Source organism: Panthera onca, chromosome A1 (assembly GCF_046562875.1).
Source record: "Panthera onca isolate mPanOnc1 chromosome A1, mPanOnc1 haplotype 2, whole genome shotgun sequence".
Taxonomy (NCBI): domain Eukaryota; kingdom Metazoa; phylum Chordata; class Mammalia; order Carnivora; family Felidae; genus Panthera; species Panthera onca.
The window spans coordinates 225,660,814-225,688,676 of NC_138339.1; the positions used below are offsets into that span (position 1 = coordinate 225,660,814).

At 39.4% G+C, this 27,863-nt stretch overlaps 1 protein-coding gene across 2 annotated transcripts in view; it reads left to right on the plus strand.

Moving 5' to 3' along the window:
• Positions 1-3,404: 3,404 nt before the first annotated feature.
• SOHLH2 (spermatogenesis and oogenesis specific basic helix-loop-helix 2) overlaps positions 3,405-27,863 on the plus strand; it is a 54,952-nt gene continuing 30,493 nt past the window's right edge. For both annotated transcript variants that reach the window (XM_060637349.3, XM_060637348.2), the window contains exons 1-2: positions 3,405-3,803; positions 16,589-16,803. In XM_060637349.3, the coding sequence (XP_060493332.1) occupies positions 3,600-3,803; positions 16,589-16,803 (419 nt within the window). In that variant the 5' untranslated portion in view covers positions 3,405-3,599. The remainder of the gene's footprint in view (positions 3,804-16,588; positions 16,804-27,863) is intronic.

Consider the following 27,863-nt stretch of genomic DNA (forward strand, 5'->3'; position numbering starts at 1 on the left):
TTGTTTCCACTACAAAATGAGTGGCATTATGAAATAGAGGACAGATCATAGCCAGAAAGACCTGATTCCAAGTCCACATATACCAGTCAACTTCTAAAGTAACTTTAATTCATGCTTCAAATAAGTGCCTGCTATGAGCCAGACCAACGTGATGGAAGTGGATAGTACACACAGATCCTCTGTCTTAGGGGAGAAAGATAAGGAAAAACAAACACATATGCTTTCTAATATAGAAAAGTGATATGAAAAATAAAGTAAGAGGTTAGATTCTGACGGAATGTTTGAGGAGGTGACATCATAACAAAAATTTAAATGAAATGGAGCAATCTGGGGGGAAGACAGGTAAAAACATTACAAACAGAAGGAAGAACAAAGGCAGAGTGCTTTGCACTTATCTGGTATTCTCAGAAGAAGGCAGTGTGACTAGAGGTCTTGAAAGGTCATAAGAATGGTAAGAGATAAGGTTGGAGGGGGAGAGTCATAAAGTCTTGCTGGACATAGAAAAGAATTTGTTTTTTCTGAAGGAATGATTTTGAGAAGAGGAGTTAATATTTCAATTTATATTTTAAAAGATTATTCTGGCTATTCTATAATGGACCTGCAAGGAGGAGGGGGAAGATGGCATAAGTGGAAGCAAAAATCACCTTCCTCAGTTAACATTATGAAAATATCCTTGCTTGTAATCCTATATAGAACTCAATGGTTAGTCAAGTTAGGGTGGACTCCTGGATTTAATATTCCAAGGATAATGTAAGCACGGTGTTTAACATTTTTTGTAACAGATTTAAAAAGTGAGTTTGGGGGGGAAATGAATAAAGTTTTACACCATAAAATGTCCAAGGGGACTAAAACAAGATCTGGTCTCTAGCTTAGAGACCCCTCTTCCGGGTTCTTCTTGCCCTGTTTGCCACACACACAAAAACCTGCCACAGATATGGAAGCTGACAACTATAAATTACCTTTCCCCCCTTCATTCGGAGCTCAGATCTTTGGAGAAATGGTCTCCTCTGAGCCCACCGGTGTGAAGTAAATCTCTGATCCACCAAGGTCTCCGAGTGCTGCTTGGTTTTTCCGCCAGCGTTCCAGCCTGGTTCTGTAACAAGTTCAGTGCACTGCTAAATGTAAAAATTATCAGTGAAAATTATTGCAATTAGTTAATTCTCTGGCTTCCAACTTCTATGGTTACAGTTCTACTTATGAGAACATTGTTTGGGCCTTACCATCTTTGAAAGGGAAGGCAATTAGGTCATCTCTAGGGTCTTGTCGAGTTCTAAATTTCTGTGTTTCTGAGAACAAGCCAAGTAATAACAATACTGGAGAGAGCTTTCTATATTAGTTTCTGTAAAAAGCTGGATGGAAAAATTCCTAACATTTCAAGCATAGGTTCTTTACAAGAGCTCATTTGAACAGACCATGTATACTGTAGTACTTATAAACCTATTCAAGGTTGTATCATATTGTGAAAAATACACAATTGGAAGGGAAAATAATGTAAAGTGCATACTATGAATGCTAATAATCTTAAATGACTAGGATACTATTTTTTTTTTTTATGTATTTATTTTGAGAGAGAGAGAAGGAGTGCTGGGGAGGGGCAGAGAGAGAGGGAAAGAGAGAATTCCACCCTGTCAGCACAGAGCCTGACATGGCGCTTGAACCCATGAACTGTGAGATCATGATCTAAGCTGAAATTAAGAGTTTGTCCCTTAACTAATTGAGCTACTTAGGCGCCCCAGAACATCATTTTTAAAGAAGCAACTTGATTTTGAGTGCAAGTTTTAAAATATATTCCTCTGTGTAAAATTATTCTTGTCCTATTTTATAATTCATCATATTCAGTTTTCCATCAAGAGTATAAGTAGCATATTGTTATTTTGGGGAACCACAGAGAGCATCCATCTGCCCATTTTTCTGCCCAGTAATAGTATGATTCAAGAATGTTAAAGGTGACAAAAAATTACATGGTTTGCATTCTATGTTATAACTTAGAAGGTTTAGAGTAGTTTCTCAACCTCAGCACTCAGAACATTTTGGGCCAGATAATTCTGTTATAGGAGGCTGTCCTTGTGCATTGCAGAATGTTTAGCAGCAAGCATCCCTGACTCCTGCCCATTAGAAGCCAGTTGTGATGACCAAAAAAATGTCTCCAGACATTGGCAAATATCCCTTGGGGGTCAAAATCACCCTCAGTTGTTTTCAAGTAGATGCCTGCTCACTTATAAAGTAAGCTTGTTTTTGTCTTTCTTTTAGATTTGAAACTATTAAAATATCTCAAATTAATTCTTAGGGAACTTGTGATGATCTTATATTACGGATCCTGGAGAAATTTATTATTTTTTATTGCTTCCTCCAACACATAATTGGAGGGTTGATTTCTTCCTCTCACATAAACTTAGGGGCATTTTCCCCTCAAATTTAAAAACAATGAGTCTGTGTCAGTTCCAACAATGTCTTTGTTAGTATTAGAATCAGATTTGCTTATCTAGACCCCTGGAGCAGTGCCCTGATTACCATAGAGAGGGGAAATGCTCAAAGCTGTCTCAGTTCACACCCACCCAGGGCTTGGGCTTGGCTTCACCTTGGTCCAATATGGGTTAGCAAAGTGCCTCAGAGATGTTTATCTAGACACTCAGTTCCTGATTAACTGGAAAAGCGATAAAGAGCCAAAATCATAACTATTAAAATGTGAACATTTACTTCCCAAAACATTGCAGAATGATTTCATCAGAAATTTATCTGCGCCTTTTCTTCCCATCAAAATCAGAGCATCACAGCAATATTTTTGACACCCTCTCCTGGTCAAAATTAGGGCTTCAGAGCACTGCAGGACCTGCTCAGGAAATCAAAGCTTGCCCAAGAAAGCAGGCACTGATAATTCAAGTAGAGCACGTTTGTATTATATGTTAAGTGAGATCAAGAATCTAGGGAAATCCAAAGTGACAATTACCAGATACCATCTTCTCCCTCACTCTCCTGCCGTCCCGGCGCCCCGCCCCCAACCCCAATTTCTAGCAAAGGAAAAATCAGGAACAATAGTAAAGACCATAAGAGAAAGGATCCCCTACAGCTCCTGGCACTCAACAGATCTAAATAAAACGTCCAGCCAAGGCTGAATGAAGTGAGTTACACAGCAGCTACCAGAAGACTTTCTAATTGTCCAAGTTTCTCAGTTGAGAAAATGGGGACAATGCTGAGTCACCGGACAAAATGAAATACTTCTAAAATATTTAATTTCTTTGGAACGAAAACGCCATAACAGCACTCGCCTTCTCTAGCTTCTACATGTTTGTCTAGGGAAAAAAACCAAAAAACCGCTTGCTGATCCAAAAGATACCCTAAAGATTTTTAGAGCAGCCTGAGGCGAGGCAGTGCTTCCGCCTTCTCCTGGCAGTTCTACTAAGGCCTGGGGCCGTGACCTCCCTGAGCGTGGGACGGGGACTGGGGCCGGGACTGTGGGTGGGCAGCGTGCCACCAAGGGCCCCCAAGGGCACCCCGGACAGCCCCTCCCGGCAGCCCCCGGGAGCCCCTCCCCCAGCCCAGGTCCCGCGGGGCCCCTTGGAGCAGGCTGCAGCACCCCCAGGTGCACGGCCCCGGGCGTCATGGCCACTTTAAGGCGGGCCTGGGGCGTGCGCGCCCACAGCTGCGGGCCGCGAGACCCATCAGCGCGGCCCGAGCCGGCGTCCGGGACGCGGCGGCTCGGCCGAGCTCCTCCTGCGGTGAGGCTGCCCCAGGACCCGGCACGTGGGCAACAGGCCATGGCGGCCTCAATTACCCGCCCGGAGCGCGGCCGAGTCTCTGGCCAGGTAAGAGGCAGAGGAGGAGGAAGGGGCGGCAGCTGCGTTGATCACCGCGCGCGGGCCCTGGGCCGGGTGGCCCCCTAGGCCCGCACAGGCATCTCTCATTCAGGGGACGCCGGAGGAGCGCGGCGCCGGGAGGGCCACTTCCAGGGGCGCGAGCCGGCGTCCGAGGGCGTGGGTGGGGGGGGGGTCCCGCCCGGACGGAGTCGCCCAGGGCGGGAGGCCGAACTGAGCTGTTTTCCACAGGCCTGCCTCTGTGGCCCTCGGCACCGGCCAAACTCCGCTTTTCTAGCCGACCGCTCGGAGGGTTAGCCGGGAGCGAAACCTAGTAGGTGTCTGCACAGAATGTGAATGACGACAACTTTGGTTTTACTTTGAATGCGGGGAAGTTTATTTAACATGGGGAAATTTATTTTGAGCATTCTTGTCTCCGCACAGCTTGGCAGGCTTTTTTCAGTTTGCTTACGGGCACGGGGTCCAAAAAGTCCTCGCACGTCCTTCCTCGGGCTTCCACCCAAACAGGCAGTTGTGCCTGGAAACCAAAGCCGTTGGCGGGAAAAGGCATCTGTGCTGTTCACACGTCCTCCCACCTCCAGGGGACTCAAAAAGCCCGCTGGCCTCTTTTGAAGGCACCTGATTTATCTTCCCCTTAGCAGAAAGAAGCACAGGATCATTTCCGTGACTGTTGTAGATAGAAAATGAAAGGTGATGATAAGCTTTCTAGAAGGAAGGCATAAAACCTCCCCCACCCCAGAGAGCAAGGCAAGCTGGTGTTGGCTTTCTTATTTGACGTATCTTGGTAGAGAAATAGGAGAGGCGAGCCTCTTGGGCTGCCTGAAGTTTTTTAGCCCTTAGAATGTTCTGCATACTTAAATCTCCTCTGCTTTAAGCACAAGCTTTCTGAAATTACCACTTTGAAGTGGACCGGTTTAATAGGTTTTCTTAATTATTTCAGAATGAAGGCACCTCTTTAAACTCAAAGGAAAAATAGTATTTTAAGGTGCGGGATTAGGCAAAGCTACACGAAATGGAACTCTGAGTGAAATATCTGATTATCTAGTAGTGCATGAACAATCTCGGCTTCCTACCCTTAAGAAAGTCTGAAGCCCCAACTGAATCTTTTGTTTGCATTTGAAGAGCAGCTTGATCAGTTTCTCCAGATAGAGCTGTTTAAATCCCTTGACTCTTGGGGAAAGTCGAGGCCAACCATTGCCCTGTGAGAGCGTTGGCCCATGCAGCTGCTGCTGATTGTCAGCACTGCTCCTGGCGATAAGAGTGACATAAATAACAACTCACTAAAATGTAGGAGTGATTTGCTTTAAGCACTTCAGCACCTGCTGTTACTAATTAAGGGTTTAGCCTGCTGCACATTGCAAATGGAAATCCAGTGTTTTCAACATTGTAGAGACTAGAGTGCCCTGAGTGGTACTGTGATTTAGAAATCAAACTGAGTGGATAAAGACCAGTGGTGATGATGATGTCGAAATCTAAAAACTGCCCACACTTCAGAGATCTACACCAAGGTGTTAGTAGTATTTATCCCCAAGTGTGAAATTACAAATGCTTTTTATTTCCTCGTTAGGCTTTAAAAAATTTTTTCCTATCTTTCCCAATGAATATGTATTCCTTTTTTTTTTTTTTTTAAATAAAAGGTGCAGTAATCAATTCAAATAGAAAAAAAAAATCCCACCACACGAAGTTAAGCATCCGTTGAAGTTGTGATACTCAGGTGAAAATCTTGGATATACTAGAAAAGGCAGTTTCCCAAAGCAGAATATACTAGAAAGTTTTGTTCATTTCCCTTTTATTATTGCTATCAGTGGATTTTTCTCACCACCTGTGTTCATATTATATTGCCAACAAGATATTTTTAACTTAATGAATATTCAGATTTAAGTTGATTAGAAGCTATTCAGTTAATTCGAGTTACCTTGGGATAGTGGACTAGGGCAGTGTTCTAATTTGTCTGATTATTAACATTCCACGTGTGCTATGGCATTGATTTTGTAGGGCAGAGGAGGAAGCCTTTGGCAGGAGAGCAAGTCCCTTCTTTCTACAGCTGCTTTTTTTTTTTTTTTTGAGTTTATTTATTTTGAGAGAGAGAGAGAGAGTGAGTGGGGAGGATAGGAGGGGCAGAGCGAGAAGGAGAGAGAATCCCAGACACTGGGATTCTGTCAGTGCAGAGCCTGATGGGAGGCTCTAACTCACGTACCATGAGATCATGGCCTGAGCCAAAGTCGGATGCTGAGCCTACTGAGCCACCCAGGCACCCCTCCAGAGCTGCTGTTACTCTGTGAAATGCCTTGCACCATGGCACAGAACTATAGACTCCTGTGCAAAACAGCCTGTTACTGGTACTGCACCTTCTCATCCCTTTCTGGATTTTTCCTACTTCCTCTCAGATTTCTCTCCAGTACCTGTGTCCTGCCCTTCAGAGCTTACTCTTGACTTCTCCATAATACTAGCTGAGAGATTCTGGGGGAGTTGGACACTGAGCCTCAGCAGGGAATATTGCAGTCAGAAGCATCAGAGCTAGTAGGAAAGGGTTTAAGTTAGCAGCTGGTTTTTGTTATTCAAGGCTTACCTTTTATTTACTGTGGGCCCTGTTTCCCCTTCTCTATGGCTAAAGTAATGCAAAGACCCATTTGATTTAGGGCTGTCTTCAGACACATTTTCTTTTCCCCTTCTACTTCCTCCCTTCCTCATCATATTGATTTGATGTTGTCTCTGCTCAGGTTTGATATTATTGAGAAAACATGGCAATACCACCTACAGGGCATCGTACCAACATTTCTTCCTATAACAGTCAGGATTTAAGTATTTTCAACTCCCAGATGAGGATCACTAGTATCTTACTCCAAACCACTAGTAAGTGGCTGACCTAGGCAACGGACCCTGGCCTACGTGCATGGAAAGCCTTTGCCCTCTTCCCACACTGCATCCAGCTGTTTAAAGAGAATCAGTAGTAGCTTTGGTGGAACTGAGACGCATTCTTCCTGTGCTCCAAAGAATGAAAGCTATTCTTAGTAGCAGAAAAAAAGGATTACTAGAATGTCAGCCCCATGAAGGCAGGACCCTCTCTGTCCACTTTGCGTTCCCAGTACAGCATCTGCCTTGTAGTAAGGGCTCAAAAAACATCTGTGGAGAGAATAAATAGATATCAGTCAAACTTAAGCAGATGCAAAGTGGTGGGTGTTTTAAAGGAAAGAGAAAATAAATCTTGGTAGAAAGCTTTACAAGTTATTCATAGCCCAGGACACCTTGTTTTATATGTGTTATTTTAGTGTAATTATTATTAGCTCCCCCTTTCATTCTCAAAAGTATCTCAGTTTGGAAGGTTAATTAAATGATTAGTTTTGGACGTTCATAGGTTTAGTTAACCAGGTGAATTAAAAAACAAAACTATAATCCTTTTATGACCACTTGTTAATGAGCATTTCAATTCTTGGCATTTTGTTCACAAGGGAATATATTGATGGAAGTAATCCTGTGCTACCATGGAGCTTCACAAACAATCCGCACACAAAAGCATCACAGTGGTTTTTTTGAGTCCCACGTTGCTCCTAAAGCGCTATTGGAAATGCGAGATGTTTATAAAATGAAAAGGAAACGCACTAAAGGGTCGTGATATTTTCTACTGTAGAAATTCCAAATTTCAAAGCTCATTTGAAAGTGTTTTGCTGTCTTCTTAGATCATAGTGCATTTGAGGGCAGTGGAAAGAAATAAGGTGGTGACATGGGTTGATATTAAGCTATTGAAAGGCTGTGCTAAGGAGTTTGAATTCTTATCCTGTTTGAAACAGGGTGGGGCAGGTAAATCCGATTGACTCCTGATGAGGAATGGAGTGCCCATGTCAACTTCCTGGTCTGACCCTGACCCAGAGCAGGAGATACTTAAACATGTGCTGATACCTTCAGCAAGAAAAAAATCATGGGGGGGGGGGGGGGCAGGGGGGAAGGTGTGTGTGTGGCAGGGGGAGCAGGGAGCAGGTATTCCAAATTAGAGGTCCAAGAGTAACCTAACCAAATGTAATGCATAGTCCTTCTTGGGATCTTGGTTTGAACAAAGCAGCTTGTCTCTGACCATGAAGAAAAAAAACCACAGGAAAACTTGAAACTTAGAAAGCAGATGGAATGAAATTGCCACTAAAAGAAAAGTAGAAAAACCACAGCTTAAAAGACCTAAAGAAGAAGGGCAAAGGCAAAAACAATACTAACAGTAGCTCTGGCTGAATGTTAGAAGAAACAGATGAAAGTTGACCAGAGGGTGCTCACCTGGTGATAAATTAGCTGTATGCAGAGCACCTGGGCCACGTGGGCCTCTGCATTTCTTTACCCCTTGACTCTCCCAGTTCACACCTACTTCATCCTAAAGAGAATGGAGGACATATGGCCCCCGGGTTCCTGGTGTTGGTCATTTCCAGATCTTTATAACTGACGAGGAGGCAGCTCTGCCCAGGAGGGAAATAAACTATTGTTGCTTGGCCTTCAGAGTAATGCCTGCCATTATTATTATTTTGACAATTAGCTGGTCTCAGCCTCTCTGCTCTCCAGCCTTGCTTCCACTGTCCTGCCCACTTACGCCAAACCCCAGTCAGTTGTCCCTTCAAAGGAGGCAGCCGCTGAGATTACTTATACACATTGACTTAGTCCTTGATTCATATTTATGTTCAAATAACCAAGGATCTCCAGACATTAACAGAACTAGACACAAATGCAGCCACTGGACACAACTATTCCAGAGACAAGTTAGTAAGGGGATATAACAAACTTAAAATTCTAATTTGTATTCTCAGTGAGGATATCACATCCTAAAAATAGCAGGATATGAAGAATTACCAAAAATGAAAAATCTTAGAAGGGAGCAATTCACATTAAACGAACTGAAATTATAACAATCTTTGGAAGGACTTAAGACTGAGCTGGTGATATGAAAAATAAAGTTAAGGGACTGTCTCTGAGAGAAGCTGAGCCATGAAGGATCAATTGTGGATGTCCTGCATCTAGGAGAGATGAAGACAGGAGGAAATAGAGAAACAGAAGGAAACTTCCAAAGCCAAAGATCCACTGAGTGCCAGGTAGGATGAATAAGATCTATACCCAGACACATCCTCACAAACTATCAGAATGAGAAAAAGCATAATGAGAAAAGCACTGAAAGGAAAGCAAAGCAGCTTATTTTTATTAACAACTGGATGCCAGAAGAAAATGGACCAATAGCCTCAAGGTTCAGAGGCAGGGGATTTTGACCTTGGAAGTATTTACCAGGTAGGGGCGTCTGGGTGGCTCAGTCAGTTAAGCGTCCGACTTCGGCTCAGGTCACGATCTCGTGGTCCGTGAGATCGAGCCCCGCGTCAGGCTCTGTGCTGACAGCCTGGAGCCTGTTTCAGATTCTGTGTCTCCCTCTCTCTCTGACCCTCCCCCGTTCATGCTGTCTCTCCCTGTCTCAAAAATAAATAAATGTTTAAAAAAAAAAAAAAAAAGAAGTATTTACCAGGTAAAACTGGCACTGAATTGTGGGCCCAAATGCCACTATTAAGTAATAGAAATAAGGGCCTTAACTCCCAAAGTAATGTAGGAACAGCAGGAGGGGAAAAAGGAAAATTCCATCAGCCTAACAGAAGGCATAAGGAAAAATAAACAAAATTACTATGGATAGGAAATGTGAAATAATAAATGAAGGGAATAAGACCACTTTAGGTTAAGTTATAAATGTTTCACAATTAATGTTATTGATATTAATGTACATTAGTTAATGCCATTAATGAAATTAATTAAATTCCTATATTAAAACTAAAGTCACATCGTGAAAAGAAACCTAAAAATTCAGATATATTCTATTTACAAAATTCACACAAAATCAAAATGATATATAGAAAAGCTCAAAATAAAGAGATATGAAAAACTACTGTATACCAGAAAAAAATTTCAAGTAAAAAACATTAAAAAGGACAAAGAATATTTCATATATATAGTTTTCTGTCCATATAACAGACATAATTATCAATATATGATATTCTTGATATAGTATTTAAAATATGCTATATAACGTGTTATTTAATATATATTAAATATTATGTTTTATGTGAATATAATTATCATGAATCTTTATATATCTAACCCCAAATTAGAGTCTATGGTTGGAGAAATTGATAAATTCACAAACCATAATTAGAAAGGAGAGATGTTGATACATGCCATAAGCTGAAACTTCAAGTAGACCTAAAGTAAGAAAGAAAACAATTAACAAGTTCTGTGCCCAGCAGAAAATACACATTATTTTCAAGTATCCATGGAACATTAACAAAAAATGACTGTGTATTACGCCACAAAGAAAATAAATTCTAAGAAGTAGTCATGCAGGATACATTCACTGTTGACAATGCACTGAAAGAAGAAATTTTGTCAATAGACAAAAAAATTAAGAACCAAAACCAAAAATATCATAATCTTGAAAATTAAAAACATTTTTATATAGATGTTTAATGCAACTCCTAGGTTAAAATGGAAGTATAAAGTGAAATTACATACTAGCAATGAATGAACACAAACGTAATATACATGAAAATCTGTGGGGTACAGTAGAATGCCACTTGGAGGACTGTGCCATCCAAAAGCACTTTATGCAGTGATGACAATATTCTATGTCTGATATGGCAGCCATTTGTCATACATAGATATGGAGCACTTGAAATGAGGCTAGTGTAACTGAAGTGAGTTTCAAACTTTAATTTTAGTTAACATAAGTGTAAATAAATTGCCACATGTGGCTATCATTTGGACCACACAGTTCTATAGTCTCTAATAAAGCATTGCCATAAAAAAGAAGATAGAAAAGATTTATTATATATTAATTTCCAGTTAGCAAGAATAACTCAACACAAATAGTAAGCATTATATACATTTAAAAATTAATATATTTGAAAAGATAGATAAAATAGAATTAAAAAAATATATGAACAAAATTCACTTAAGGGAGAAAATTTAAATTTACTGGTAGTCATTAAGGAACTGTAAAAGATACTCTAAAACCCATTTCTCTAAATGGCCTCAGGCCCAGATTCTGCAGACATGCTGTTTACCTAAATTTCAAGAAGCAGATAATTCGGTTTTATAAAATATTCAAGACCATAAAATAATATTGAAGCTTTCTGTTTTACTCTTCAAAGCTGGCATAATCCTGATGATACCCAACCCAGATAAGACAATATAATGAAACAAAATCGTATCCTATTTTGCTCATGAATATAGATGGAAAAATTTAAAATAATACGAATGAATTTAGTCTATTACACATTATGTATAGGTTTATCCCAGCAAGGCGATGATGGCTTGTCATTAGGAAATCTGTTAATGTAATTCACTACCTAACAGAATAAAGGAGAAAAAATATGATCATGTTGATATTAAAATATTTAATAAATTTCAGCACCCATTTCTGATTTAAAATTCTTATCCTCCAAGTAGAAAGAAACTTCTTTAACTTGGTAGAGGGTAGTGACCAAAAACCTTCTGCATCATATTTAGTGGTAAAAACATTTCAAATATTCCCACTAAACTCAGGAACAAAGTAAGAATACCCATTGTTACTCCTTATATTCACCATTGTTTTGGATTTCTAGCCAGTGCTTTAAGATCAGTGAATAAAAAGCATAAATTCTGGGTGTAGAGACAAAAATGTCATTTTTGAAAACTGAATGATTATTTATATTCCTAGAAAATTCAGAAGAATCAACTAAAGTATATTGAAACTAAAGAGAGAGTACCATAAGGTTCTTGAAGCAGATTCCTCATACAGAAGTCAGTAGCTCTGTCTGTGTTGTCTATAATCAATCAGAAAATACAGTGAGAAAAGCTATCCCCTTTACAATGACTCCTCAACTTTCAAATATCTAGCAATAAACATGAGGACATGTGCAGAATCTGTATGAAGGTTACATTTAAAAAAGACCTGAGTTCTCTAAGTCCTACTTCCTAAATAGGGAGATTTAATACTGGAATGATATTCCCTAATTAATCTGTAAAGTAAATGCAGCCACAATCAACATTTTAACAGGCTTCTTTATGGAACTTGACAACCTGATGCTAAAATTCTGTTGGAGGAGAAATTGTGGGAAATATCTAAGAACCAAATTGAAGGATAGCAAGGAGGGAACGATAAGCTCTATCAAATATAAAAGATATAAAAAGCTAGCAATTAGTGTCGTATTAATTAGGAATAGGCAAATAGATCAGTGGGTCAGAATGAAGCCCAGAAAATCGTACATGCATATATATAAAGGTGGCATTTGAAAATACTGGGAGAAAGTTACTCTATTCAGTAAGGCTACTTGGGTAATTAGCCCTGCATTTGAAAGAGATGAAATTAGATACATCACCAAATAAATTCCATATGAGATAAAAAGCAAAATGCGGAAATAAAAAAACACCATAGAAGTATTAGAACACACTATGAAAACATATTTTAATAATGTAAATAGAGATGGCTTTGAAAGCAAGATGAAATTCACCAAGCCCATAAAGAAACAGTAGGTGGCTGTTACTAAATATTAAACATTTATTTGTGACAGACCTTGTAATCAAAGTTAAAAGCCATGACAAATAGAAAAAGGTAGTTAACATATCCAGAATATATAAACTATGGAGCAATAAGAAGAAGATAAACAACAGATAGGAACCTAGAAAAAGATAATAAATAGACAAGCATAATAAATAGAATATGCAATAAATAGAAGTGGAAATTGCCACGATAATGAAAAGATACCCAACTTCACAGTTAATCAGAAAAACGCAAACAAAAAGGAAGATTGGGGTTTTTTTCCTCACAATATTGGCAAAAATGAAGAAAATTAATAAATAGTCTTATTAAGGATTGGGGAAATGGTACTCCTGTACACTCGTGGGGATTTTTCTGTCTTTTGGGAAGAACAATTTGGCAGTATCTAAGTTGAGAAACAAAAGCAAAAAATTACCTTTTAATCTTACAGTTTTGGCACTAGGACTTAGACTTACTTGTACAAAGATGTATTTATTCCTCCATTTATTTTCCTTTAAAAATAAACTTTTTTTTTTTTTTAATGTTTATTTATTTTTGAGACAGAGAGAGACAGAGCATGAATGCGGGAGGGTCAGAGAGAGAGAGGGAGACACAGAATCTGAAACAGGCTCCAGGCTCCGAGCTGTCAGCACAGAGCCCGACGACGCGGGGCTTGAACCCACGGACGTGAGATCATGACCTGGGCCGAAGTCGGACGCTTAACCGACTGAGCCACCCAGGCGCCCCTAAAAATAAACTTTTATTGAGACATGATTCATAACCATGCAATTCACCCGTTTAAAGTATACACTTCCAGGGTTGCTATTCACAGAATTGGACCAACATCACCACAGTAAGTGTTGGCACATCTTCTTCATCCCAAAAAGAAACTCTGTACCCATTAGCAGTCACTCCAACCTCCGTATCCCCCCCGGTAAGCACTAAAGTACTTGTCTCTATGGATTTGTCTACTCTGGACATTTCATGTGAATAGAATCGTGGTCTTTTCTTATAGCCTCCTTTTACTTAGCATAAAGTTTTCAGGCTTCACCCATATTGTGGAATGTATTATTGCCTCATTCCTTTTTATTAAAATTGGGGTATTATATACATAACATACTATTTACCACTTTCACCATTTCTAAGTGTACAGTGGTATTAAGTATATTTATGACGCTTTGCAACTTTTACCACTACCCATTTTCAGAACTTCTAAAAACTCATTCAAAACAATGCTGTATTTCATTAAACACTAACTCTTCATTTTCCCCTGCCCCCAGCCCGTGGTAACCATTATTCTATATTCTGTCTCTTTGAATTTACCTATTTTAGGGACATCATATAAATGAAATAATTCAACATTTCTGCTTTTTTGTCTGCCTTTTCTCACTTAGCATAATGTTTTCAAGGTTCACTCACATTGTAGCATGTATCAGAATTCAGTTCCTTTTTAAGGCTGAATAATATTCCATTCTTTGTACATGCCACATTTTTCTTTTTCATTCTTTTAAACAGTAATCTTGTTTATTTCTTTGATTCAGTCCTGTCCATTATTCATATTAGATCTGTCATAAGTTGTCCACGGTTTACTTTGAATTTAATGAGACTAAAAATACATATGTACACAAAGATGTTCATTATAGCATTATAACAACAATGGTTTGATAAGTTACTGTCCTCATAAATGAGGAAGATTGGATCAAGATGACAAATGAGTACACGTTCTCCTTCTACTCCAGATCCCAACAAATGATAGAAAACGTGTATTTAAGAGAGTAAATCTTTAACAGCCTGGGAAGTGAAAATGTTCCCAGTGAACTGGAATTTCTGAGGAATTGTTGAACTACAGTGAGAAAAGAAACTCACTTTTAAAAATATCTCCTTTATGAAAAAAAGGTATATACGTGTTATATGATTAACATAGAATTCATCTGGAAGGTTGGGAATGCAAGCTGGTGCAGCCACTCTGGAAAACAGTATGGAGGCTTCTCAAAAAACTAAAAATAGAACTACCCCACCACCCAGCAATTGCACTACTAGGCATGTATCCAAGGGATACAGATGTGCTGTTTCAAAGGGACACATGCACCCCCATGTTTATAGCAGCACTATCAACAGTAGCCAAAGTATGGAAAGAGCCCAAATGTCCATTGATGGATGAATGGATAAAGAAGATGTGGTATATATATACCATGGAGTATTACTCGGCAATCAAAAAGAATGAAATCTTGCCATTTGCAACTACATGGATGGAACTGGAGGGTATTATACTAAGTGAAATTAGAGAAAGACAAAAATCATATGACTTCACTCATATGAGGACTTTGAGAGACAAAACAGATGAACATGAGGGAAGGGAAACAAAAATAACATAAAAACAGGGAGGGGGACAAAACAGAAGAGACTCATAAATATGGAGAACAAACTGAGGGTTACTGGAGGGGTTGTGGGAGGGGGGATGGGCTAAATGGGTAAGGGGCACTAAGGAATCTACTCCTGAAATCATTGTTGCACTATATGCTAACTAATTTGGATGTAACTTTTAAAAAATAATAAAATTTAAAAAAAAACAGGGAAAAAATAAAAAGAAAAAAATTCATCTGGAAGGATATAGACAAAATCATTGACAGTGGTTGCTTCTGAGGAGGAGATTAAATTAGGATATGAGAGAGGGATAAAAGAAGACTCACTTTTTTCTTTTCTTTTCTTTTTTTAACAGAAGGAAGAAAATTAGAAGGCAGAAATAAGAAGGGCCAAAGTTTTACTTACTTTAAACCTGACTAGTTTCTTGCACCTCCTAAGTTCCCTTCAGCAGCCCCTGGGAAACCGGGTGAAGCAGAGGGGATACTCCATGGTGGGCCACCTTCAAGAGCATCCTGCTCTGAAGGGTTGTATCTTTGGCAAGCTGCCTTTCTCTGTCTCTCTCTCTCTGTGTCTCTCAATCTCTCTCTCTCTCTCTCTCTCTCTCTCTCTCTCTCTCTATTTATTTATTTATTTATTTATTTATTTATTTTAACATTTATTTTAACATTTATTTATCCTTGAGAGACAAAGAGAGACAGAGTGTGAGCTGGGGAAGGGCAGAGAGGGAGAGGAAGACACAGAATCTGAAGCAAGTTCCAGGCTCCGCGCTGTCCGTGCAGAGCCCGACGTGGGGATTGAACTCATGAATGGTGAGATCATGACCTGAGCCAAGGTCGGATGCTTAACCGACTGAGACACCCAGGTGCCCTAAGCTGCCTTTCTCTTCCTAGGTATTTCCAACTCCTTCACCCACTTCTTTTGGCTTCAATTCTGGTCAGCTCCCAAATCTGTTTTCTCATGCGGACCTGTGGCCTGCCGTTTCCAAGTGTCTGCTGTTTCCACTAATTTAAGTATCGCCCTTCTTTGACAGTTTTAGTGGATTATGTTCAATAGCTGTAGAGAATAAAACATAGGAAAATAAAAGGTGAAGATGGAAATTATATTTTTCTTGATTGAATGTGCTTGAAAATAACCCCCAAAGGAAAGAAAGATGCTTTTTGGCTCTAAAATAATGAAGTTTGAATGGCATGTATATTCCATTTACAGAAAAGACTGTGAGTATCTCTTGGAATTTAGGAATTTAAATCTTACTTTGTTCTCTGGAATGTGTGTTTCATTAAAACAAGTGCTTTAGGAGAATCACCAGTTTTTTTCTCATTAGTAAACACTTTCCGGCAGGATGAGTGATTGGGAAACTGGGCCTTAAGAATCCTGTCTATTCCTAGAATGAAAAAGAAACTGGGAGGAGAATCACAGTAGAATAGTTATTTGTAGGCAGAACTTTTAGAAATGGCATGACCTTCGGGGCACCTGGATGGCTCAGTTGGTTAAGCATCGGACTTTGGCTCAGGTCATGATCTCATGGTTCATGGGTTTGAGCCCTGCTTCGGGCTCTGTGCTGACAGTTCAGAGCCTGGAGCCTGCTTCAGATTCTGTGTCTCCCTCTCTCTGCCCCTTCCTCGCACTCTCTTTCTCTCTCTCAAAAATAAATAAACATTTAAAAACCTTAAAAAAATAGCATGACCATCAGATCTATTCACTACCCTAAGTACTGAGGACAAGAAACTACTAGTTCCTGTCCCTGAGGTGCTTATCGTTGACCATTCAGTCTGCTTGTATAGTCAGTCATGGAATTATTTGTCACCTTTATTTTATCCTCTCATACATGGCACCTTCTCTGTGCTCAGATATGAATTATGTGGTACTTCTGCTTTTTTTCCTTCTCTTTCAGGCAAAAATAGACCTCTTATTAGTTGGAGATGTCACTGTTCAGTACCTGGCTGATATTGCGCAGAAATCCTTTTCACATATTGCAAAAGTCTCCATAACCATCAGAGATGTGGAGGGGGCAGCAGCACTTCTGGAGAATTGCCCATTTGACATGGTTTTCTTGAAGATGACTTCTTTACCAACTGCTGACGAGCTGGAAGCTGCCAAATTAATTAGGTGAACTTCAAAAACGTTTATATTTTTAAAATTTTTTTAAAGTTTTTTTTTTTTTTTTTTTTGAGAGGGAGAGAGAGAGTGTGTGTGCACAAGTGGGGAACGGGAAGACAGAGGAGAGAGAAAATCCCAAGCAGGTTCTGCACCATCAGGTTCTGCACCATCAGCACAGAGCCGGATATGGGGCTTGAACTCATGAACTGTGAGATCATGACCTGAGCCAAGATCAGGAGTCAGATGCTTAACCAACTGTGCCACCCAAGTGCCCTTAGAAACCCATTTCTATAAAAAAAAAAAAAACCTTTAAAGATGGTACTGTTTATGCTTTAATTTTTAAGATGAGAGATATTTTCATGGGAAGAATAGGTATACATAGTATTGTTTTTATTGCCAGTTTGGCATACTATTATAAGAATTATCATTTTAATTTAAAAAGTAATTGATGTGGGGGAGCGTAGGTGGCTCAGTCAGTTAAGTGTCCACCTTCGACTCCCGTCTTTTGAGCCCCATGTCAGGCTCTGTGCTGACAGCTCAGAGCCTGGAGCCTGCTTCCGATTCTGTGTCTCCTCTCCCTGCTCCTCCCTGACTTGCACTCTGTCCCTCTTTCTCTCAAAAATAAATAAACATTAAAAAAAGGTAAAACAACAGCAAAAAAAGTGATGTGGGTGAATGTGAGAATTAATTGGTCATAGAAATTTATTTGGTACAGTACTTACCTTAATCCCATAGGTACTCCTTTTGAATAACTATGTCATTTAAAATGACACATCCCGGGTGCCTGGGTGGCTCAGTCGGTTGAGCATCCAACTTTGGCTCAAGTCATGATCTCACAGTTTGTGGGTTTGAGCCCCGCATCAGGCTCTGTGCTGACCGCTTGCTCAGAGCCTGGAGCCTGCTTCAGATTCTGTGTCTCCTTCTCTCTCTGCCCCTCCCCCACTCATGCTTTGTTTCACTCTGTTTCTCAAAAATAAATAAATGTAAAAAAAAAAAATTAAAAAAAATGACACATCTTTTTGGAGTTTATTAATTTTTATGGCAGATACTAAGGTGAGCACTCTTAGCTCTGTGTTACATTAGCGATGGACTCAAAGTGTCTCCTTCAAGAGATGTCCTAATGTGGAAAAGCCTCAAAACTCTTTGGATCCGTAGAGTCCAGATCAATATCACCTCCAATATTTTTGTTTCATCTTGTAGCTCCATAGATGTTCTGGTTCTGTTTGACCCACTCTACTTTAGAGATCTGGAGTCTGGTGGTGGGAGAGTTAGGTGCTTCCTTGCCTGACTACATAGGATTTTGAGCCATTCTGGATGTTTTTAAACAAGGTTAGGTCAAAACAATTTCGTTCCCCTTCTACGAGAAGATTTGATAGAGAAAGTGTAATTGCAGATAATATTAGAATATACAAGGACTTGTAATAATTACTGGACAGGCCTTTCAGGACTAAAGGAGAATGTTCAGAGTCAATATTATCCCTGAATAAAAAGGAGCAAGTGTATTCTGTTAGGGGACAAGAAAAGTTGGAATGGGAAGAGGTCAAAGTAATGAGTCCCTTGTTAAAGAGAGAGGTGGAGAGACGGATACAGCTCTTGGGATTTCTTAGATTATCTACTGTATTTGTTTTGGCTTTCTCCTGGGAGTATGAACCCTAGACAAACCAGGCAGGCTACCTCAAAGTGGATTTCATTTCCAAGACATGTTGTGAACTGTCCTTCTTCTGAAAATAAACCTATTTTATTATATACCTTTAAAAAATGACTCCTATGAATAGAATTCCCCTGGCTGGGACCTTATCATAATATTGCATTTATTATAGTATTTCAGCATTTTTACAACAGTGTTATGGGGAGGTGGAACAGGTTTCTTCATCCCTACTTTACAAACAACTAAGGGTGAAGTGGTTTACCTAAGACCATATGGCTTGTTTTTACAAAACTCTGAGGAGAAGTCTTTTCTCTTCATGTTCCTTATAAAAGTCTATAATTACTTGGCTTGTGTGTTGAAGCCCCTTCTTTTACACCTGAGATTCAATATATGCCAAACTTTGTATAAACTAAAAATACATGCCATTTTACAAGAGCACTGGACAAATCAGTGTGGCTGATCTCTCTCCTCATTCCAAGAGTGGGAACCTAGCCAGGTCCCTCTGTGGTAAAGGCTTCATATTTGCTCAGTATTGAAGCTACATTTTGAACAGGATGAGAATAAAGTTCTATTTAAGAACAAGTTTTATGTCCAGTTGTAATTATTAAAAGGTAGAAGATTGGGGGAGAGAACATATTCACCGTGTGGATTCTCCCTATTGCTGGTTTCTTTGCTCTGAATAACACAGCTAAAGATTTCTCAGCAGGGAAAAAAGAAGGCATTAAATATATAGACATGCCAAAATAGTATATTTACCATATGGTTCTACTATTTTGCTATAGAAACATTTGTTTGGAAAGAAAAAAAGGATCATTTGAAAACACCTGGATTTGTTTTTCTTGTCTCTTGTTCCGCTATTCCCAATATCTAGTATAGATTTTGACTAATAGCAAGTATTCAGTACCTTGCTGTGGGTATGAGTGAGTGATTGTGTGGATGAATAGAAGAAATGCCATTCAGGGCAGACAGTGAGTTCTAGCTTTTGTGTTCCTCCCTAAAAAATGGACAGTTTTCTTTGTGAAATCTTTGCCTTTCGTAATACTGACCTCAGAGGCTAGGAATGTCTCTGGAATTCCCTTTCTTGCCCTAAGATCTGTTATGAGTTTATTACTTATGAATTATTTAAACCCTTGTGGAGCATGTTTATATTTTTGAACCTGTGGTTTTTCTTAGAGTAATGAGTCCTATAAACATACTATCCCATTTGTAAGGCATTTAAGCCTTTATCTTTCCTAAAACACTGTATATTTTGAGTTTGGGCTGACATTTAATTACTAAACCAAAATAAAATGTCTTGTTTAGCTTTTCTTCTGCTGTATTTTAGATTTCCCCCCCTTAGATCCTTGTTGTTGTAATATCTCAAAATCTGGATGGGTTTGGCAAATATACGACTATTCGTCTTACTTTTTTCTCTCTGGGTACTTTATGTGTTTTACCAGTTAATGAGGAGCTTAATATAGAGTAGAAGTGTCCACCTTTATTTGTAGTATTAGAGCCCGTGATCACAAATCTATTTCTCTATAAGGCATATGGATTTCTATTAAAAATAAGAATGAAGCATGTAGCCTATTAGCTATAGTGTTAGGCTTATTTTAGAATAAAATGTAAGCAGCCTGTTTAATAAGATTCTTAAATTTATTCTTACAGAACAATGATATTTTCAGCTTGAAGCTAATCAGGGATCAATTTTAATCATTCATAAAAAATATTGGTACTTCACAGACTGACATTCTCAAGAATTATGGCACATCTCAATTACAGGTTAACATTCTTTTTTTTTTTTTTTTTTTTTTTACATTTATTTTTATTTTTGGGACAGAGAGAGACAGAGCATGAACGGGGGAGGGGCAGAGAGAGAGGGAGACACAGAATCGGAAACAGGCTCCAGGCTCTGAGCCATCAGCCCAGAGCCTGACGCGGGGCTCGAACTCACGGACTGCGAGATCGTGACCTGGCTGAAGTCGGACGCCCAACCGACTGCGCCACCCAGGCGCCCCCAGGTTAACATTCTTAATAGTACTCCCCAGTTGGGTTTCATTTTATAAATACATTTTTATTGAGCTGGTTTAACTCAAATACTACCTGTTGATAAAATGTATTTAAAAAACACTTTTTAATGTTTATTCATTTTTGAGAGAGAGAGAGAGCAGGGGAGAGGCAGAGAGAGAGGGAGACATAGAATCTGAAGCAGGCTCCAGGCTCTGAGCTGTCAGCACAGAGCCCATCGCAGGGCTGGAACCCACAAACTGTGGGATCGTGACCTGAGCTGAAGTCAGACGCTTAACCAATTGAGCCACCCACGTACCCCAGCACTGATAAAATATTTTAAGATAGTTTTAGGGTTCATATGCTTAGCTTCAGAATTCTAAAACTGAACCACACTCAAAGAGCAGATACTTGATAATTCAGACACATCCTGATACTTTATCTTCCAAAGGCAGGTATGGAAAATTAAAATATCTTTTAAACTCATCAACAACGTATGGATCCTGTCTGAAATTGTGATTTTCCATTCCATGAAATGTCTCTGCAGTTTTTAGAATTCTGTGGTTCTTGTGAGCTCCAAGCAGTCCAGCAGTAGCAAAGGAATGAGGTTCCATTTGCTCAGTCTACAAATCAAGTTTGGCTCTGACTTTATCTTTCCCATATAGTTTCAATTGTCTGATCAGTTGACTTATTTTTTTTTTTTTTTTTTTTTTAATTTTTTTTTCAACGTTTTTTATTTATTTTTGGGACAGAGAGAGACAGAGCATGAACGGGGGAGGGGCAGAGAGAGAGGGAGACACAGAATCGGAAACAGGCTCCAGGCTCCGAGCCATCAGCCCAGAGCCTGACGCGGGGCTCGAACTCACGGACCGCGAGATCGTGACCTGGCTGAAGTCGGACGCTTAACCGACTGCGCCACCCAGGCGCCCCTGATCAGTTGACTTATTAATTCACTACGAAATCTTAGTGAGCCACAGGGGTCTAACAAGTTGTGCTTTTGTGTCCCTAATTCCAAAACATCTTTGACTTGACAGTGCAACTCAGTAAGTCTCATTAGTCAGTTGGCATGACCCACCCTGCTGAATGCTTCATAATAAACAAAATAACAAAACATGAAAGTAGTTTTACTAAAAACATTATTCTATAATTGATGGTTGAGTATAAGTAGGAATTGCAGAAAATTCTAGGTCTTAATATGCTTAACATCATGTCATGCGGTGACCCTGACTTAGGATGGTCACAGCAGGAACTCTTCTGAAGAGTAACATGATGGGAAGAGAGCACACCAGCCTTTACTATTGACCAGAATAAATTCTCAGAACTCAACTACATGTTATCACAGGTACCCTACTAGTAGCGAGTGAACTTAAGTGTTTTCACATGTATAGTAAAGCTCTCAGTTTTCTCACTGAAAATGTTTTGATTAATGGTCATTAGCAAAGAACGTTGTTTGTTGCAAGTCCCAAATAGACCAGCCAAGTTAATTTGGCTGCATTTGGCCCACAGACAGCATAATGGATAACTGTACTCGAGACCACTACCCAAAAATGACACTGGCTTTTGTCCCTTGGAGTCCTTTTGACTCTAAAGTAAATGAGTTTAGAAATTTTCCCTGGCTTCATAGGGACTTATAAGACACCATTGGTTCTCTTACTGATGATAGATTTCAGAGGCCAGGACTTTCCTGAGGCTCTTTAGTCAGTTGAGTGTACAGCTCAGCTCAAGACATTTTATCTGATCTTCTCCCCACCCCACCCCCCCCACCCCCCCCAGCTACCAGGGACCAGACCCGGGTATAGTGGCAAGACTAGGGAACTGTACTGCTGCATTTTGAGCTTATAACTGCCTTCGGTTTCAGAGAATACCTGAGACAGGCATAGGAAGGGACACTAGAATATCAACATCCAATCTTGTATGTAGAGTATGGTCTCAGGAACCATCATGACATTTAAACAGTATATTGTATGAAATACAATGAGGAGAAATGGATTGTCCCCTAATGAATTGCAAATGTTTAAAACCCAAGAGACTTCAACTGAGAAGGTACTTATAAGGTCTCAGAATCTGCAATTTGATTTTGGCATATGAAAGAAGTGCTGTTAATTGGGGTGGATGAAAGAGATGTTTGCCTTGTTTTTGTGTTGCTTTGTTTTAAGGAACATTGATTCATTAGGAAGAGGACTTTTTTTTTCTTTTTCCTTTTTTTTTTTTTTTTTTGGTGATCCTGGAAACTAGAAACTCTTTTAGCTTATCGATCCGTAGAGAATGTGAATGAGCAGCTAAGCTCCACACCAGTGTGTTGGATTCTGGGAATTCTATTGATTAGTGGAGCTCCTGTACAGCATCACAATTAGGGTTTCGCTAGCAGGGGAAGTATTTGAGTTGGTAATTGATTCTGTGCTAATGACAAAAATCCAGGAATTCCAACTCTGATGTAAAGCTTGAAGTTTGAAAGTCATCATGAGGGCATTATATATATATTCATATATCCAAATCTAACTTATTTTAATGCCAGTAAAATCAATTTGTAAAATGAAAAAATAGAATATTTCTTTAAAAAATTTAATGTTTATTTTTATTTTTAAGAGAGAGACAGAGTGTGAGTTGGGGAGGGGCAGAGAGAGAGAGGGAGCCACAGAATCGAAAGCAGGTTCCAGGCTCTGAGCTGTCAGCACAGACCCCGCTGCCTGGCTCGAACCCATGAACTATGAGATCATGACCTGAGCCGAAGTCGGACGTTCACTGACTGAGCCACCCAAGCACCCCAGACGTAGAATATTTCTAAAAGCTAATAATCTGTTTTATTTAAAATTCTCTAATTCTAAAGTGTGCTTATAATTTACTTTTTGTGAAGCAACAAGTAATTTTTATTCCAAAAGTTGAGCTACACTACCTTGTAAGTTTCTTTCTGTGGTCCTGTTTGTTCAGTCCATCTTTCCCTTCCACTTCTGTTTCCTCATCCAGTAATCATACCTCCATTATACCCCACTTAAAAATATACATGAAATACTTACATTGTGGCGAGCGACATTCTTGTCATCCACCATGCCAACATGCCCTCCTATACCAGTATGCTCATGTGCCTTTCCTATTTCCATGTCCAGTCTGCCAGTCTAATCCTATGCTCCCTCCCGTGTATGCCTATTTGATGGTATTATTTCTGCCTGAGCATCTCATTTCTTCTTAGAAATGTGTTTTCTCTCCTTTTTTCTCTTTTAGCCCAAACTCCTCAGAATTCACAGAGCAGAATCAAGCCTGAAGAGACCTCAGTTGTGTGAATGTCACATGTTAGCACTAATAATTAGCAAATATTCAGAATTATTTATTTTTAACAATTTTTTTTAACTTTCAAATTTATTTTGAGACCTAGTGAGGAGGGGAGGGACAGAGAGAGAGGGAGAGAGAATATCCCAGGCAGGCTTTGCACTATCAGCACAGAGCCTGATACAAGGCTCAAACTCATTAACCATGAGATTATGACCTGAGCTGAAACCAAGAGTTGGATGCTTAACTGACTGAGCCACCCAGGTGCGCCAGAAGTATTTATTTTTTTATAGAAAGTTCTCGGGTATGTCTTTTTTCTGCCATCAGTTCTTGCCTGCATAACTGCAATATGGTCTCTCAAATTCACCCTGTGCCACCACATAGGACGCACTCCGCCTGTCTGTCCCATCATAGAGTGGCCTTTTTAAAATGCAAATACAATCATGCCAATAACTTAATATCTGGTATTTTAATATTTTGGGACATTTGAATACCAAATGTCTAATTTGGCCCAAAGGCCTATGTACCCCTCTGGTTTCATCATATGTGTCCCTCCCTCAGATGCTCTGTACCATATTGGGCGTTTTCACTTTCTCAAACTTACCTATTTTCTATACCCCAGGCCTCTTCCCAGGGCCTGTTCTGTTTGTCCCAAATGTACTTTACTGCTTCTCTGAGTCTGCTCTCTCCCCAGTTCTACCTTCTGTGTGGCTAACTCCTAGTCAGCCACAGAGGCATTCCTGCCTGGAAGCCTCAGGCTGCAAAGTAGGTTAGTTCTCAAGTAGGTACTCCCACCAGCCCCTAAGGCTTTCCTTCACAGCACTGGGCACATATTTGACTACTTCATTAATTATCTACAGTGATTTCTTCAGTGTCTGACCCCTTCAAGAAACTATTAACTCTATCAGAGCAGAGGCCTTGTTTTCCTGTTTATTATATCCCCCAGAGCCTAGCACAGAATCTGGCATATAGAGGGCTCTCAATATATATATGACTCAGATACATAAATCTCATATACAGGGGCGCCTGGGTGGCTCAGTCGGTTACGCGACCGACTTCAGTTCAGGTCATGATCTCAGGGTTTGTGAGTTCGAGCCCCGTGTCGGGCTCTGTGCTGACAGCTCAGAACCTGGAGCCTGCTTCTGATTCTGTGTCTCCCTCTCTCTCTGCCCCTCCCCCACTCATGCTCTGTCTCTCTCTGTCTCAGAAATAAATAAACATTAAAAAAAATTAAAAAAAATATAAATCTCATATACAGTTGACCCTTGTACAACATGGGGTTTGGGGGCATGAATGCCTTGCACAGTCGAAAATCCACGTATAGCTTCTTTTTGTGGGGGGTATTTTTTTTTATTGTGGTAAAATCAAATAACACAAATTTTACTATCTTGTGCATTTTTTAAAAATGTTTCTTTATTTTGAGAGCATGAGCAGGGGAGGGACAGAGAGAGGGGAAGAGAGAGAATCCTAATAAGACTCTTCAGTGCGAGTGTGGAACCCCATGCAGGGCTCGAACCCACCGAATCGTGACCTGCACCGAAATCAAGAGTCAGATGCTTAACCCATTGAGCCACCTAGGTGCCTCCCATCTTGTCCATTTTTAAGTGTTCAGTTCAGTAGTGTTAAGTGTATTCACACTGTTGTGAAATATGTCTCCAGAACTTTTTCATTTTGTAAATCATAAATTCTATTCCTATTAAACAAGTATTCCTTTACCCCTCCCAACATCTTTCAGTAACCACCATTTTACTTTCTATTTCTATGAATTTGACTACTTTAGATACCTCAGATAAATGAAATTATATAGTATTTTTGTGTGTGTGACTGGCTTATTTTACTTAACATAATGTCTTAAAGGTTCACCCATATGGTAGCATTTAACAGATTGTTCCTTTTTAAGGCTGAGTAATATATTCCATTGTATGTATATAACATTGTAATGGTTAATTTTTATTTTTATTTTTTTAAGGTTTATTTATTTTTGAGGAAGAAGAGACAGAGTGCTAGTGGGGGACGGGCAGAAAGAGAGGGAGACATAGAATCTGAACCAGGATTCTGAGCTCTCAGTACAGAGCCTGATGCAGGGCCTGAACCCACAAACCACGAGATAATGACCTGAGTCAAAGTTGGACACTTAACCGACTGAGCCACCCAGTTGCCCCTGTGATGGTTAATTTTTATGTGTCAACTTGATTGGGTCATAGGATGCCTAGATATTTGGCAAAACATTCCTCTGGATGTGTCTGTAAGGATGTTTCTGAAATATTTTCACACCATGTTCACAGCACTATTCATAGTAGTTGAGAGGTAGAAGCAACCCAAATGTCCATAGACAGATGAATGAATAAATAAAATGTGGCTTTATTAATCAGGATTCTTCAGAGAAACAGAGCCGGTAGGATGCTGATCTGTCTATCATCTATCTGTGCATTTATCTAGAGATAGGGAAGAAGTTGGTTTATTTTAAGGAAGTGGCTCATGCGATGATGGAAGCCAAGATGTCCCAAGATCTGTAATTGGCAAGCCAGAGACCCAGGAGAGCCAACGTGTAGTTCCAGTCCAAATCTAAAGGTCTGAGGATCAGGAAAGCTGATGGTATAAATTTCATTTGAAAAGTTGGCAGGTTCAAGACCCAAGAAGAGCTGATATTTCAGTCTGAATCTGAAGGCTGGAAAAGGCCAATGTCTCAGCTCAGTAGTCAGGCTGGAGGAGTTCTCAGACTTTTTATTCTACTTAGGTCTTCAATTAATTAGATGAAACCCACCCACCCTAAGAATGGCAGTCTGCTTTATTCAGTCTTTCTCAATTCAAGTGTGGTTCTCATCCGTGTGTAACTTTTGACTCTCCCCCAAAATTTAACTACTAATAGCCTGCTGTTGATGAGAAGCCTTACTGATAATTTGGCAATTAACACATATTTTGTATGTTATATGTATTATATACTGTATTCTTGCAATAAACTAAGCCAGAGGAAAGAAAATGTTACTAAGAAAATCATAAGGAAAAAAAATACATTTACTACTGTATTATACTTTATCCAAAAAAATCCACATATATGTGGCCTGGCATAGTTCAAACCCATGCTGTTCAAGGATCAACTGTAATGTAATTTGGAGCATGGCATAATGTGCCTTTATTTTCAAATGCGTATATAAGATAATATAACAATATTATATAGTGGAGGTTCTTCAGGTCCTGTCTTAAGGGAATAAATAATAACCACACATAACGACATATTAATATAATAAGTGATACTTTATTATAGAATAGTTATTTTTTCTTAGGCAGTTTAGTTTAGCAGTTTAGTTCTCTTTATTTTTAATTTTTTTAATGTTTATTTACTTTTAAGAGAGAGACAGACAGAACGTGAGCAGGGGAGGGGCAGAGAGAGGGGGAGACGCAGAATCTGCTTCAGAGCCTGACGCAGGGCTTGAACTCATAAACTGCAGGACCATGACCTGAGCTGAAGTTAGATGTTTAACTGACTGAGCCACCCAGGCGCCACTAGCTGTTCTTTTTAGTCTGGCTCACAGTAATAGTCTCCTTGGAAAATAATTTCCTTTTATTCAAAGCCAAAGTTCAGTACCCATTAAATTATCAGAAATTCCAACTTCCTGAACTCCTAAGTATAGTTTATTGTAACACCACATTTCTTTTATTTATTGTTTTTTTTTTTTCAAGCATATAAAAGTATAATGAACTTGCCTGTACCCATAATGCAGCTTTAACAGTTATCAACACATGGCCAATCGGGTTTCATCTCTGGCCCTTCCAGTTCTCCCACCCCTGCTGAACTGGTGAACTATTTGAAAGCAAATCTAAGATATCATTTTCTTTCATCCATAAATACTTTAATAAATACCTCTAAAAGATAAGGACTCTTTTAAAAAAATAACCACAATAACAATAAACACCTGAAAATTAATAACAATTCTTTAATTTTGTCAAATATCCAGTGTTCAAGTTTCTGTGTTTATGATTTTTTATTTTTTTTTAAAGTTTTTATTTAAGTAGGCTCTACCCCCAATATGGGGCTTGAACTCATGACCTTGAGATCAAGAGTTGCATGCCCCTCTGACTGAACCAGCCAGCTACCCATCTTATGATTTTTTTAAACTGTTAGTTTATATAAATCAAGATTCAATTATTCCTTTCCTTTTTTTTTTTTTTT